This window comes from Chiloscyllium plagiosum, chromosome 45 (assembly GCF_004010195.1).
Source record: "Chiloscyllium plagiosum isolate BGI_BamShark_2017 chromosome 45, ASM401019v2, whole genome shotgun sequence".
NCBI classification, from domain to species: domain Eukaryota; kingdom Metazoa; phylum Chordata; class Chondrichthyes; order Orectolobiformes; family Hemiscylliidae; genus Chiloscyllium; species Chiloscyllium plagiosum.
This window is the reverse complement of record NC_057754.1, coordinates 12,529,677-12,543,256: the sequence shown is the minus strand read 5'-3', so window position 1 is coordinate 12,543,256 and position 13,580 is coordinate 12,529,677. Positions and strand designations below refer to the sequence as shown.

Here is a 13,580-nt window from a genome sequence, read left to right as displayed (position 1 = left end):
TTATGTAAAATTGCAAAGAGATGTTGATCAATTGGATCTACGGGTTAGGGGGGCATCAGATGGAGTTTAACCCATATAAATGCAAGACACTGCATTTTGGTAAAACAAAAAAGGGAGGTGCAATTAAAAGTACAATCTTGGATAATACTGTAGAACAGAGATGTAAGGATTCAGTTACCTAATTCCTTGAAGTTGGTGTCACACGTACACAGGGAGGTTAAGAAGGCTTTTAGTGTACATACCTTCATTGCTCAGACCATTTGTGTTGGAGTTGGGACATCATATTGAGGTTGTGCAGGATGGTGCTGAGGCCTCTTCGGAAGTAGTGTGTCCAGTTCTAGTCGCCTTGTTATAGGAAAGATATTTTTGAGCTGGAGAGAGTTCAGAAAAGATTACCAGGTTGTTGCTGGGAATGGAAGGAGTGGGTTATAAGGAGAGGCTGGACAGGCTGGGATTCATTCAGGGAGGTATAGGAGGTGAACATTGACCTAAGAGAGATTTACAAAATTGTGAGGAGTATAAGTAAGTTCAATTGCAAGTCTACTTTCCCTCAGGTGGGGGATTTTAAGACCTGGGACATAGTTTTAAAGGTGAGAGGAGAAAGATTTTAAAGAGACACAAGGGGCAACTTTTTTTTTACACAAGAGTCTTCATGTGTGGAATGACGTTCCAGACAATGTGGTGAATGTGGGTACAGTTACAACATTTACTAGACATATGGATAAGTACAAGAATATGAAAGGTTTAGAGGGATAGGGGCCAAGTGCAGGCAGGTGAAAACTGCTTTAAGTTTGGAATATTTTCGGAATAGACTGGTTGGACCAAGGGTTCTGTTTCCATGCTGTCTGACCCGATGACTATGTGATTGAAATTTACAGAATACTGAGAGGCCTGAATTGTCGAGAACATCTTTCAACTAGTATCAAATACTAGAACCCGAGGGCACAGACTGAGAGTGAAGGGATGACCCTCCAGAAATGAGATGTGGAAGAATTTCTTAAGCCAGAGCGTAGTGATCTGGAACTCATTGCTGTCAAGGGCTGTGGTAACCATGTCAGTGAGTGTATTTATAACAGAGTCACAGAGGTTCTTAATTGGGGAGGGCATCAATGGTTATGGAGAAGATAGAATGCAGGAGAATGGGAATGAGAAACATATCAATCACTATGAAATGGTGGAGCAGACTTGATGGGACAAATAGGAGAAAGTGAGGACTGCAGGTGCTGGAGATCAGAGTTGAGGGTGTGGTGCTGAAAAAGCACAGCTGGTCAGGTAGCATCCAAGGAGCAGGAGAATTGACGTTTCGAACATAAGCCCTTCAACAGGAATGAGGCTTGTGGATCGGGGGGCTGAGAGATTAATGGGAGGAGGTTTGGGCTGGGGGGGGAAGGTACCTGGAAATGTGATAGGTAGGTTAAGGTGGGGGGTGTGGAATGATAGGTCAGAAAGGAAGGTGGAGCGGATATGTGGGAAGGAAGATGGACAGGTAGGACTGGTCAAGAGGGTGGTGCCAGTTGGAGGCTTGGGACTTGGATAAGGTTGGGGGAGGGAAAATGAGGAAACTGGTGAGGTTCACATTGATCCTGTGTGGTTACAGGGTCCCAAGGTGGAAGATGAGGCATTCTTCCTCCAGGCATCAGATGGTTAGGGTTTGGCGATAGATGAAGCCCAAGACCTGCATGTCCTGCATGGGGTAGGAGGGGGAGTTAAAGTGTTCAGCCATATGGCGGGTGGTTGGTCGGTGCATGTGTCCCAGAGATGTTCTTTGAAATGATCCATAAGGTGGCATCCTGCTTCCCCGATGTAGAGGAGACCACATTAGGTGCAACGGATGTAAAAGATGACGTGTGTGGAAGTACAGGTAAAGTTCTGCCAGATGAGGAAGGATCCTTTCGGGCTTTGGACAGAGGTGGGGTGGGAGGGGAGGAAGTGTGGGCACAGGTTTTAAAATTCTTGCGATGACAGGGGAAAGTGTCAGGAATAGGGTGGGCTGGTGGGGGCCATGGATCTGACAAGGGAATTGTGGAGGCAATGGTCTCTCCAGAATGCAGATAAGTTGGGGAGGTGGGGAGTGGGGGAGGGAAATATATCCCTAGTGGTCAGGTCAATTTGCAGGTGGCGGAAGTGGTGCAGAATGATGCAATCTTTCTGGAGGTTGGTAGGAAGGTGAGGACTTGTCCCCTCAGCCCACTTGGCCGACAAGTCACATTTGATTAAGGGCCTATGCCCGAAACATCGATTCTCCTGCTTCTTCGATGCTGCCTGACCTGCTGTACTTTTCCAGCACCACACTCTCAACTCAATGGGCCAAGTAGCCTAATTCTGCTCCGATATCTTGTGGTCATAAAGTTATTATGGATGACGTCTGTTTGCACACACAGTAGTACCCCCCATACCTGCGGGGGTTACATTCCAGGACTTACTGCGGAAGCCTGAAACCGCGGATAGGTGCAAACCCATGCATTTAAATGGGAAATGTTCCTTCCTGGCAGCCTCCTGGTCACTGGTTCTGGAACATTCCCTTTTATAGGTTCAGACCACAGTAAACGGCAAGTAAGTAAAACCGCAACAACCAGACTCATGGATACGAGGGTTGCCCTGTAGATTAATCAGTACCAGTACCATAGAGGAGAGATTCCTGGAGTGTTGGTGAGATGGTTTTTGGATCGATACATTAAGGACCCAAATGGAGGACCGGCCATCCTCGGCTGTGTACTGTGTAACGGCTGGGAGTGGGTTAGCTCAGTTAGGTGGTCAAAGTTTGTGCGAAGATTTGTAGCTCGGGTGCTCGTTGTTGTGGTTCTGTTCGCCGAGCTGGAAGTTTTTGTTGCAAACGTTTCGTCCCCTGGCTAGGCGACATAATCAGTGCTTGGGAGCCTCCTGCGAAGCGCTTCTGTGGTGTTTCCTCCGGCATTTATAGTGATTTGTATCTGCTGCTTCCGGTTGTCAGTTTCAGCTGTCCGCTGTAGTGGTTGGTATATTGGGTCCAGGTCGATGTGTTTGTATTTGTCCTGTGTTTTTGTGCTGAATATACGTCGGTGATGTTCCACACTGTCGGTAGATGCCAGTGTCGTACTGGTACTGAAACAGCTTGGCTTGGCAGGTGTCAAGTTCCAGAGCACACGTCGTGAGTATTATTGCCAGAATGTCGGTAGCATCCAGAACCTTTGCACTATTTGTCCATTTCTTTGCTGTTATTTGAAGTGATGGCGAGTCAGCGCCAGCTACCTCAGGCGGCAGAGCATAAATCTCCGAGGTGTGAAATCGTTCGCCACGCTCGGTACATTCATTTTACAGCTTAGTTTTCCTAGTTGGATCCCAGCTCTCCATTCCACTGGCAATGTCACCAGCCAAAACATGCTCTCTCTTTCTCTCTATCTCTCACTCTGTCTCTGTCTCTCTCTGCCTCTCTCTGTCTCTCTCTGTGTGTGGCTTTCCCGTATACTCTTGTAGTGAATTCTCTGTCTGGTGTTCTCTGTACCATCACGTCTAGGAATGGGAGTTGGCTATCCTTTTCTTCTTCTCTCGTGAATCGGATTCCTGTGAGTGTGGCGTTGATGATCCGGTGTGTTTTTTCTATTTCCGTGTTTTTAATGATTACAAACGTGTCATCGACATATCTGACCCAGAGTTTGAGTTGAATTTGTGATCAGTTAGGTAGTCGACTGGTGTTCAATCTCTGTACCGGCTGAAGTCACCATGAAGATCCCACATTCCTACTCTTTTCCCTTGTCTAAGGCACAGTAACCCTCAGATTAAAGCACCATCAGCCTTTGCTCTCTCTCTCTCACTCTCTCTCCCTGCCAAAATCCCTCTCGTATATGGCAACTTTAGTTTCATTATTTTAATAGTGTAAGGAGAAGGGAATAATGGGCCATCTGAGTATGTGGGAGAGTTAACTCTGAATGATGGAAAGTGATAATTGATTCTGAGACAAGTGGTCAAAATACAAACAGAAAAAATTACAATGGTATGAGACCACAAGAAAGTGGCAATAATTTTGGAAAAATAACTTAAAGGGGTGACAAATATTTAAACAGCACTTGTAGGAATTGCAACTGTTGGCAATCCCTGTCTGGCAATAAATAAAACAGTAACGGTAGCCCTTCCATTGCTAACAAGGGATATGAGGGATAGTACTGAACCCATGAAAAAAGGTTACAAATTGTCGAAAGGAGCAGCAGACTTGAAGAGTGGGTACAGTTCTGATTTCAACAAAACAGGACTTTGGGATTAATTAAGAGAGAAAAATAAAGTCTAAGAGTAAGCCTGAGGGGAACACACAAACTAATTTTAAAAGCTTCTAAAGGTATGTGAAGAGAAAAAAAGGAAACAAATCCCTTACAATTATCAGGTGTTGATTGATAACACCAATTAACTATACATTTTGATTCTATTATCATCAGAAAGGATGACAAGTAACATCTCTAAAATGCTATGGAACAGATGATAGGGAGGAACTGTAAGAAATTAGTATTAGCAGGGAAATGGTGCTAGGGAAATTGATGGGATTAAAAGCCAATAAATCTCAGCATCTGTTAATCTACACCCCGAGCACTTAAAAGTCCCCTCAGATATAGTGGCTGTGATCTGAAACTGGAGACTTCAATCTGAACAGAGTGAATTGATTGTCATCTTCCAAGATTCTATGAACTCTGGAACAATTTCTATAGATTGGATGGTAGCTAATGTGACCACACAATTTAAAAAAGGAAGGAGATAAAACATGGAATGATAGACCAGTTAGCCTAACACTGGAAAACAGTGACAGGTTTGGACGTAGTCAGTCAGCATGAATTTGTGACAGGGAAATGAGAAACGACACCTGATGTCCTTGTACACAAGTTGCTGAAAATAAGCATGCAGGTGCCACAGGAGTTGGAGAAGGCAATTGATATGTTGGTGTTTGTCGAGAGTGGATCTGAATAAAGGAGCAGAGATGTACAGGATTTTGGAGTTTTTTGGAATCCTTGTCTGATGACAGATGGCATGCCTATTGAGACTGCACAACAAAGGTTTGCCAGACTGATTCCTGGGATGGCAGGACTGGCAGATGAGGACAGAATGGACTGGTTAGGAGGAAATCCACTGGAGTTTAGAAGGGTAAAGTACGATGTCACAGAAATTAATAAAAATCTTAACAAACTAACAAGGTAAATGCAGGAAGGATGTACTCAATGACCAGGGAGTCTAGAACTGGAGGAGTGGGTAATCACAGTTTCAGCAATATGGGCTAGTCCATTTGGACTGAGGTAAGGAATTGTTTTTAACTGAGAGACTGGTGATCCTGCAGAATTTGCTGCTGCAGAAAGCAGTGAAGGCCAGAATGTGGGATGAAGGTAGATATTCTTATGAGGGCGAAAGGGATTAGAGGATATGGGTCTAAAGTGGTTGCAGATTCCTGAGCAAAATTACTAGTCATTATCAGACTGAATAATGCAGCAGGATCGAACACCACAACAACCTACTTCTGTTCCTATTTTCTATGTTTCTATTCTTATGGTGGGATATAAAAACTAAATGATTGTAACAACTACATGAAAATCATATAACTTCTTATTGAACAGCAATCTGGAGTGGCTTCACTACACAGAATACAGTGGTTCAAGAATGTCAAGGAGGTGCAGAGCGATTTTGGAAGATTCTCCACTCACTGCTCACTCTCTGAATTCAGTTCTCAAATTGTTCAATGTTCTGAGAAAAACAGCATCATACATAGAAAATAATAAAAGACCTGTGGAGGTTTGCTGATACTAGAAGGAAGCAGGGTTGGGACAGGGTGGGAGAAGAAGGTGTGAGTGGGGAAGGGGAGCAGTGTGAGAAACAATGGACAATGTTTTGTGGGGCGGGGGGTGATGGGCAACGAACAGCCCCAATTTCCAAAACCCCCCATCCTGGTCAGTTCCCTTCCTCCACTCCCTGCTCCATTTTCTCAGCCTCTTTCACACTGACAGCCAGCTCAGTGACAAAGTTGTTCACGGGGCCACTATTCTATTAATTTCAGTCACTAACACTAATAAGTACCTCCCAACAGCACACTGCACATGTCCCTCAGTGAACACAAGAATGCTTTAACCCAATAACCTTTGTTTTCAGCCCCATTCACATCAAAGACAGATAAACAAACAGTGAAGCGATAAATTAACAAAAATAATGAAACAAAACTGAATCACGAATAGTGACCGCTGACTGGGGCCTGTTTCTGGGAAGAAGCCTGAGGCTCTCTGTGGCTTAAATCGCAGTCCCAGAAACCCTGTATTTGGCGTACAGCCCTACACTGATCAATCATGGAATCTTCTAACTGGAATATAGCTCCATCTGCTGCCCTCCCATTAACCTGACGCACCACCTGTGGATTGGAAAAAAAACAGCATTTCTTTCTGGCCATCATTGGCAGTGCGCATGCTCACAATCTACATTAACTGTTAAAAATCACACAGGTTATGGTCCAATAGGTTTAATTGGAAGTACTAGCTTTCAGGAACAGTGCTCCGAATAGACATTGATGAAGCTGTGATGCTGCCATCATGACAAGCCACCTAGAACACAGAACATTACAGCACAGTAACAAGCCCTTTGGTTCTCGATGTTGCGCCGACCTGTGGAATCAATCTGAAGCCCATCTAGCCTGCACTATTCTATTCTCGTCTGTATTCCTATCCAAAGACCATTTATTGATGAGTCTACTAATGTTGCAGGCAGTGCATTCCACGCCCCTGCTACTCTCTGAGTAAAGAAACTACCTCTGACATCTGTCCTATATCTATCACGCCTCAATTTAAAGCTGTCTCTCCTCATGCTAGCCATTGCCATTCGAGGATAAAGGCTCTCACTGTCCAACCTATGCAACCCTCTGATTATCTTACATGCCTCAACTAAGTTGCCTGTCAAGCTTCTGTCTAATCAAAACAGCCTCAAGTCCCTCAGCCTTTCCTCAGATGACCTTCCCTCCATAGCAGGCAACATCCTAGTAAATCTTCCCTGAATCCTTTCCAAAGCTTCTGCATGCTTCCAATAATATGATCAGAACTGTACGCAATACTCCAAATATGGCCACACCAGAGTTTTGTACAATTGCAGCATGATCTCATGGTTCCAAAACTCAATCCCTCTACCAATAAAAGCTAACACAGAGTATGCCTTCTTAACAGCCCTATCAATCTGTGTGGCAATTTTCAAGGATCTATTTACCTGGACACTGAGATATCTCTGCTCATGTACTCTACCAAGAATCTTATCCTTAGGCTAGTACTTTGCATTTCTGTTACTCCTTCCAAAGAGAATTACTTCACACTTTTTCACATTCAACTCCATTTGCCACCTCTCGGGAGCTCTACAGCTTAGCTATGTCTCCCTGTAACCTCTAACATCCTTCATCACAATCCACAACTCTACCGACCTTCGTGTCATCTGTAAATTTACTATCCATCCTTCTATGCCCTCATCCAGGGCATTTACAGAAATGACAGACAAAAGTGGACCCTAAAGAGATCCTTGCGGTACCCCACTAGTAACTGAAGTCCAGGATGAATATTTCCCATCAACCACCACCATGTTTTCTTTCAGCTACCCAATTTCTAATCCAAACTGTTAAATCACCCTCAATCCCATGCCTCTGTATTTTGTGCAATAGCCTACCATGGGGAACTGTATCAAACACCTTACTGAAATTCATATACACCACATCAACCACTTTACACTCATCCACGTGTTTGGTCACCTTCTTAAAGAACTCAATAAGGTTTGTGTGGCATGACCTACCCTACACAAAACCATGGTGATGATCGCTAATCAACTTATTCCTTTCTAGATGATTGTAAATCCTATCTCTTCCAACCCCTTCCAACATTACTCCCCTTCTTGAACAAGGGGACAACATTTGCCATCCTCCAGTCTTCTGGCAGTATTCCTGTAGACAATGACAACATAAAGATCAAACTAAAGATTTGATTTCGAACCTCCTTGGATGCTGCCTGAACTGCTGTGCTCTTCCAGCACCACTAATCCAGAATCTGGTTTCCAGCATCTGCAGTCATTGTTTTTACCAACATAAAGATCAAAGCCAAAGGCTGGGTGATCTCCTCCCTAGCTTCCCAGAGAATTCGAGGATAAATCCCATCTGTCCCAGAGGACTTATCTTTTTCACACTTTGCAGAATTGCTAACACCTCCTTATGCACCACTAGTCTAGTGGTCTGTATCTCAGTATTCTGCTCGACCATATTGTCTTTTTCCAGTGTGAATACTGATGAAAAGTATTCATTTAGCGCCTCCCCACCTCCTCTGACTCCACACACAACTTCCCATTACTATGCTTGATTGGCCTTAATCTTGCTCTAGTCATTATTTTATTCCTGATATAGTTATAGAAAGCCTTAAGGGTTTCCTTGATCCTATCCGCCAATGACTTCTCATGTACCCTCCTGGCTCTTGTTTGTTCTCTTGGTGTTTCCTGGCTAACTTGTCACTCTCAAGCACCCTAACACATCTTATCCTAATATCAGCCTTCTTCTTCCTCTTGCCAAGAGATTCAACTTCCTTAGTAAACCACAGCTCCTGCATTCAACAACTTCTTCCCTGCCTGACTGGTACATTCTGATCAAGGACTTACAGTAACTGGTCCCTGGATAACCTCATTGGCCACCTCATGGCTGACCACCAAAGTCTCGCAGCCACTGTCATCACCACTTCCATGATCAAACTCCAAAGACCAACGAACCATAAAAACAACAATAAAGGCAGCTGGAGTGGATGAGCTCTGGGGAGGTGTCCTAATCCACTGCCATCTTGTGCTCTGAACTGAAGCAGTGGCGGGGGGGGGTGGGTGGGGGGGGGGATGTGGGGTGTGAGGGGGGAGCAGGGGAACTGCTTTAGGTCCATTCTTCTTACAGCACGTTTAATGGGTAACAATTCAAGATCATCAATTCCAACCAGATACCAGAGCAAGGTCTAAAGGAGTAACTGCATTCACAAGCACCTCACTCACATCAGCCTTTCACCATGAAAGATAAAAGGTTTGTTTATTGTGCACGTGCACAATATTTCTGAGATCGGTGTCACTCAAAACACTCGAAGAAATTCAAAATCATGAGCAGAGCAGCTCTGGAGAATGTGTCTGGATACCACAGCTGAGGAAGGCGGGAGTGGACGTTCCTGGTGGAGTAGTGCAGATTTAATACAATACTTCCTAGAGTCAGGAATTTCTATTGTGAGTAGAGGTCTGGCTTCAATTCATTATGGTACAGAAAGAAATAATTTGGCCTATTTAATCAATGCCTACTTTCTGCAGAGAAATGCAGACTCGCTAATTCCCCTGCACCTCTGCAGGCAGACATAGATTGGGATGTCAAGTCATACCTCATGGAAATGGACCCTTCAGTCCAACCAGTCCATTCCAACCATAATTCCAAACTAAACTAATCCCATCTGTCTTCGCTTTTCCCATACCCACCAAACATTTCTTATTCATGTACTTCAATATAGGATATTCTGAAGACTATTCTATTATTCAACTATCGTTCAAACATTGTAACTGTACTCACATCCACCACTTCTTCAGGAAGTTCATTCCACACACAAACCACTCTCCATTTAAATAAGTTGACTTTCATGTCTTTTTAAATCTTGCTCCTCTCACCTTAAAATATATATCCCATAGTCTTGAAATCGCTTACACAGGGGAGAAAAGCCACCTGCCATTCACCTTATCTATACACCTAAGGATTTTCGAGACCTCCATAAGGTCACCCCTCAATCTCCTTCGGTCCGATGAAAAATGTCCCAGCCTATCCAGCCTCTCCTTCTATATATATTCTTACAAAATATTCTTACAAAGCTCTTCCGAACCCTGTCTACCTTAATAATTTCCTTTCTGTAACAAGACTGGACACAGAACTCAAGGAGATGCCTCATCAACGTCCTGTATAACATCAACGTGACGTCCCAACTCCTGTACTCTAAGGATTGAGCAATGAAGGCAAGGGTGCTAAACACCTTCTTTACCATACTATCTGTATGTGAAGCCAACTTCAAAGAATTACATGCTTGAGCTCCTCGGTCTCTCATTGTGTAAATATTTATCCTTACATTTATCCAAATTAAACATGATCTGCCATTCCTCAGCCGATTGACCTAATTGCTCAACATCACTTTGGAACTTTAGATGATCTTTCTCATAATCCGCTATGCAACGAATTTTGGCATCATATGCAAACATACTTACTAAACCTTCTCTTCTCATCTAAATCATTTACATAAATGACAAACCAAAGTGGACTCAGCTCCAATCCCTGTGGAATACTGCTGATCACAGTCATCCTGTCTGGCAAAACACGCTTCACCACCAGCCTGTCTCCTGCCATTAAACCAATTTTCTATCCAATTGGAATGTTCACCCTGAATCTCATGTGATCCAACTTTAAGGATTAGTCTACCCTGTGGAACCTTGTCCAAGGCTTTACTAAAGTCCAAGTAAACCATATCTACTTCACTGTTCTCATCGATCTTCTTGGTTTCTTCCTCGAAAAACTCAACGATGTTTGTAAGATATAATTTCCCTCGCATAAAACCATGCTGACTATCCCAAATCATTCCTTGCCTCTCAAAATGCATATAAATTCTATCATTCAGAATCACTTCCAACAACTTGCCCATCACCAAAGCCAAACTCACAAGTCTATTGTTCCCAGGCTTCTCCTTATATCCCATTGTCAACAAATGTACACATTAGGTAGTCTTCAGTCATTTGGTAGCTCAACCATAGTTACAGATGACACAAATATTTCTGCAAGGGGCCGCACAGTTTCCTCCATAACTTCCCACAAAGTCCTTGGATACACCATATCAGATCGTGGAGAATTATCCAACTTTTTATTTTCTAAGACCTCCAGCATTTTCTCTTTTGTAATGTGAACTATTTTCAAGACATCAATATTTATTTCCACAAATTCCCTCGCCCCCATTTCATTCTCCACAGTAAAAACTGACGTGAAATAATCATTTGATATCTCTCCAGTCTCCTGAGGTTCAACACAAAGATTACCTCTTTTGTCTTTAAGTGGCCCAATTTGCTCACTTGTTGTTAGAGTCATAGAGATGTACAGCATGGAAACAGACCCTTCGGTCTAACCCATCCATGCCGACCAGATATCACAACCCAATCTAGTCTCACCTGCCAGCACCCGGACAATATCCCTCCAAACCCTTCCTATTCATATACCCATACAAATGCCTTTTAAATGTTGCAATTGTGCCAGCCTCCACCACTTCCTCTGGCAGCTCATTCCATGCACGTACCACCCTCTGCATGAAAAGGTTGCCCCTTAGGTCTCTTTCATATCTTTCCCCTCTCACCCTAAACCTATGCCCTCTAGTTCTGGACTCCCCGATCCCAGGGAAAAGACTTTGTCTATTTATCCTATCCATGCCCCTCATAATTTTGTAAACATCTATAAGGTCACTCCTCAGCCTTCAAAACTGCAGGGAAAACAGCCCCAGCCTGTTCAGCCTCTCCCTCTAGTTCAGATCCTCCAACCCTGGCAACATCCTTGCAAATCTTTTCTGAATCCTTTCACAACATCTTTCCGATAGGAAGGAGACCAGAATTGCACACAATATTCCAACAGTGACCTAACCAATGTCCTGTAGAGCAACATGACCTCCCAACTCCTGTACTCAATACTCTGACCAATAAAGGAAAGCATAACAAATGCCTTCTTCACTATCCTATCCTCCTGCGACTCCACTTTCAAGGAGTTATGAACCTGCACTCCAAGGTCTCTTTGTTCAGCAACACTCCCTCGGACCTTACCATTAAATGTATGTCTTTCTAAGATTTGCTTTCCCAAAATGCAGCACCTCACAGTTATCTGAAATAAACTCCATTTGCCACTTCTCAGCCCATTGGCCCATCTGGTCGAGATCCTGTTGTAATCTGAGGTAACCCTCTTCGCTGTCCACTACACCTCCAATTTTGGTGTCATCTGCAAACTTACTAACTTTGCCTCTTATGCTTGCATCCAAATCATTTATGTAAATGACAAAAATTAGAGGGCCCAGCATTGATCCTTGTGGCACTCCACTGGTCACAGGCCTCCTGTCTGGAAAACAACCCTTGGCCACCACCCTCTGTCTTCTACCTTTGAGCCAGTTCTGTATCCAAATGGCTAGTTCTCCCTTTATTCCATGAGATCTGACCTTGCTAATCAGTCTCCCATGGGGAACCTTGTCAAATGCCTTACTGAAGTCCATATAGATCACATCTACTACTCTGCCCTCATCAATCTTCTGTGTTACTTCTTCAAAAAACTCAAATCAAGCTTGTGACATGATTTCCCATGCGCAAAGCCATGTTGACTCTCCCGAATCAGTCCTTCCCTTTCCAAATACATGTACATCCTGTCCCTCAGGATTTCCTCCAACAACCTGTCCACCAATGAAGTCAGGCTGACTGGTCTATAGTTCCCTGGCTTGTCTTTACTGCCCTTCTTAAAGAGTGGCACCATGTTTGCCAACCTCCAGTCATCCGGCACCTCACCTGTGACTATCGATGATACAAATATCTTAGCAAGAGGCCCAGTAATCACTTTTCTAGCTTCCCACAGAGTTCTCGGGTATACCTGATCAGGTTCCTGGGGATTTGTCCACCTTTAATTGTTTCAAGACATCCAGCACTTTCTCCTCTGTAATCTGGACATTTTGCAAGATGTCTCCATCTATTTCCCTACAGTCTATATCTTCCATATCCTTTTTCACAGTAAGTACTGATGCAAAATATTCATTTAGTATCTCCCCCATTTTCTGCGGCTCCACACAAAGGCTGCCTTGCTGATCTTTGAGGGACCCTTTTCTCTACCTAGTTATCCTTTTGTCCTTAATATATTTGTAAAAACCTTTTGGATTTCCCTTAATTCTATTTGCCAAAGCAATCTCATGTCCCCGTTTTGCCCTCCTAATTTCCCTCTTAAGTATACTCCTACTTTCTTTATACTCTTCTAAGGATTCACTCAATCTATCCTGTCTATACCTGACATATGCTTCCTTCTTTTTCTTAACCAAACCTTCAATTTCTTTAGTCATCCAGCATTCCCTATACCTACCAGCCTTCCCTTTCACCCTGCCAGGAATATGCTTTCTCTGGATTCTTGTTATCTCATTTCTGAAGGCTTCCCATTTTCCAGCCGTTTATTAACCTGTGAACATCTGCCTCCAATCAGCTTTTGAAAGTTCTTGCCTAATACCGTCAAAATTGGCCTTTCTCCAATTTAGAATTTCAACTTTAGATGTGGTCTGTCCTTTTCCACCACTATTTTAAAACAAATAGAATTATGGTTTGTGGCCCCAAAGTGCTCCCCCACTGACACCTCTGTTACCTGCCCTGCTTTATCTCCCAAGAGTAGGTAAGTTTTGCACCTTCTCTAGTCGGTGCATCCAAATACTGAATCAGAAAATTGTCTTGTACACACTTAAGAAATTAAGAAATTCCTCTCCTTTAACACTATTGCAGTCCAGTTGATGTTTGGAAAGTTAAAATCCCCTACCATAACTACCCTATTATTCTTACAGATACCTGAGATCTCCTTA

General features: G+C 43.5%; 1 protein-coding gene across 4 annotated transcripts in view; it reads left to right on the top strand.

The window, feature by feature from the left end:
- Positions 1 to 13,580, top strand: part of LOC122543966 (zinc finger protein 418-like) — a 96,389-nt gene that overhangs the window by 59,535 nt on the left and 23,274 nt on the right. The window contains exon 4 of one of the 4 annotated variants that reach the window (XM_043682970.1): positions 5,568 to 5,726. The exons of 2 other annotated variants lie outside the window; for them this stretch is intronic. In XM_043682970.1, coding sequence (XP_043538905.1) covers positions 5,568 to 5,726 — 159 coding nt within the window. Of the gene's footprint in view, positions 1 to 878; positions 1,149 to 5,567; positions 5,727 to 13,580 lie in introns of those variants that run through there. One more of the 4 variants, XM_043682973.1, reaches the window with a different exon arrangement.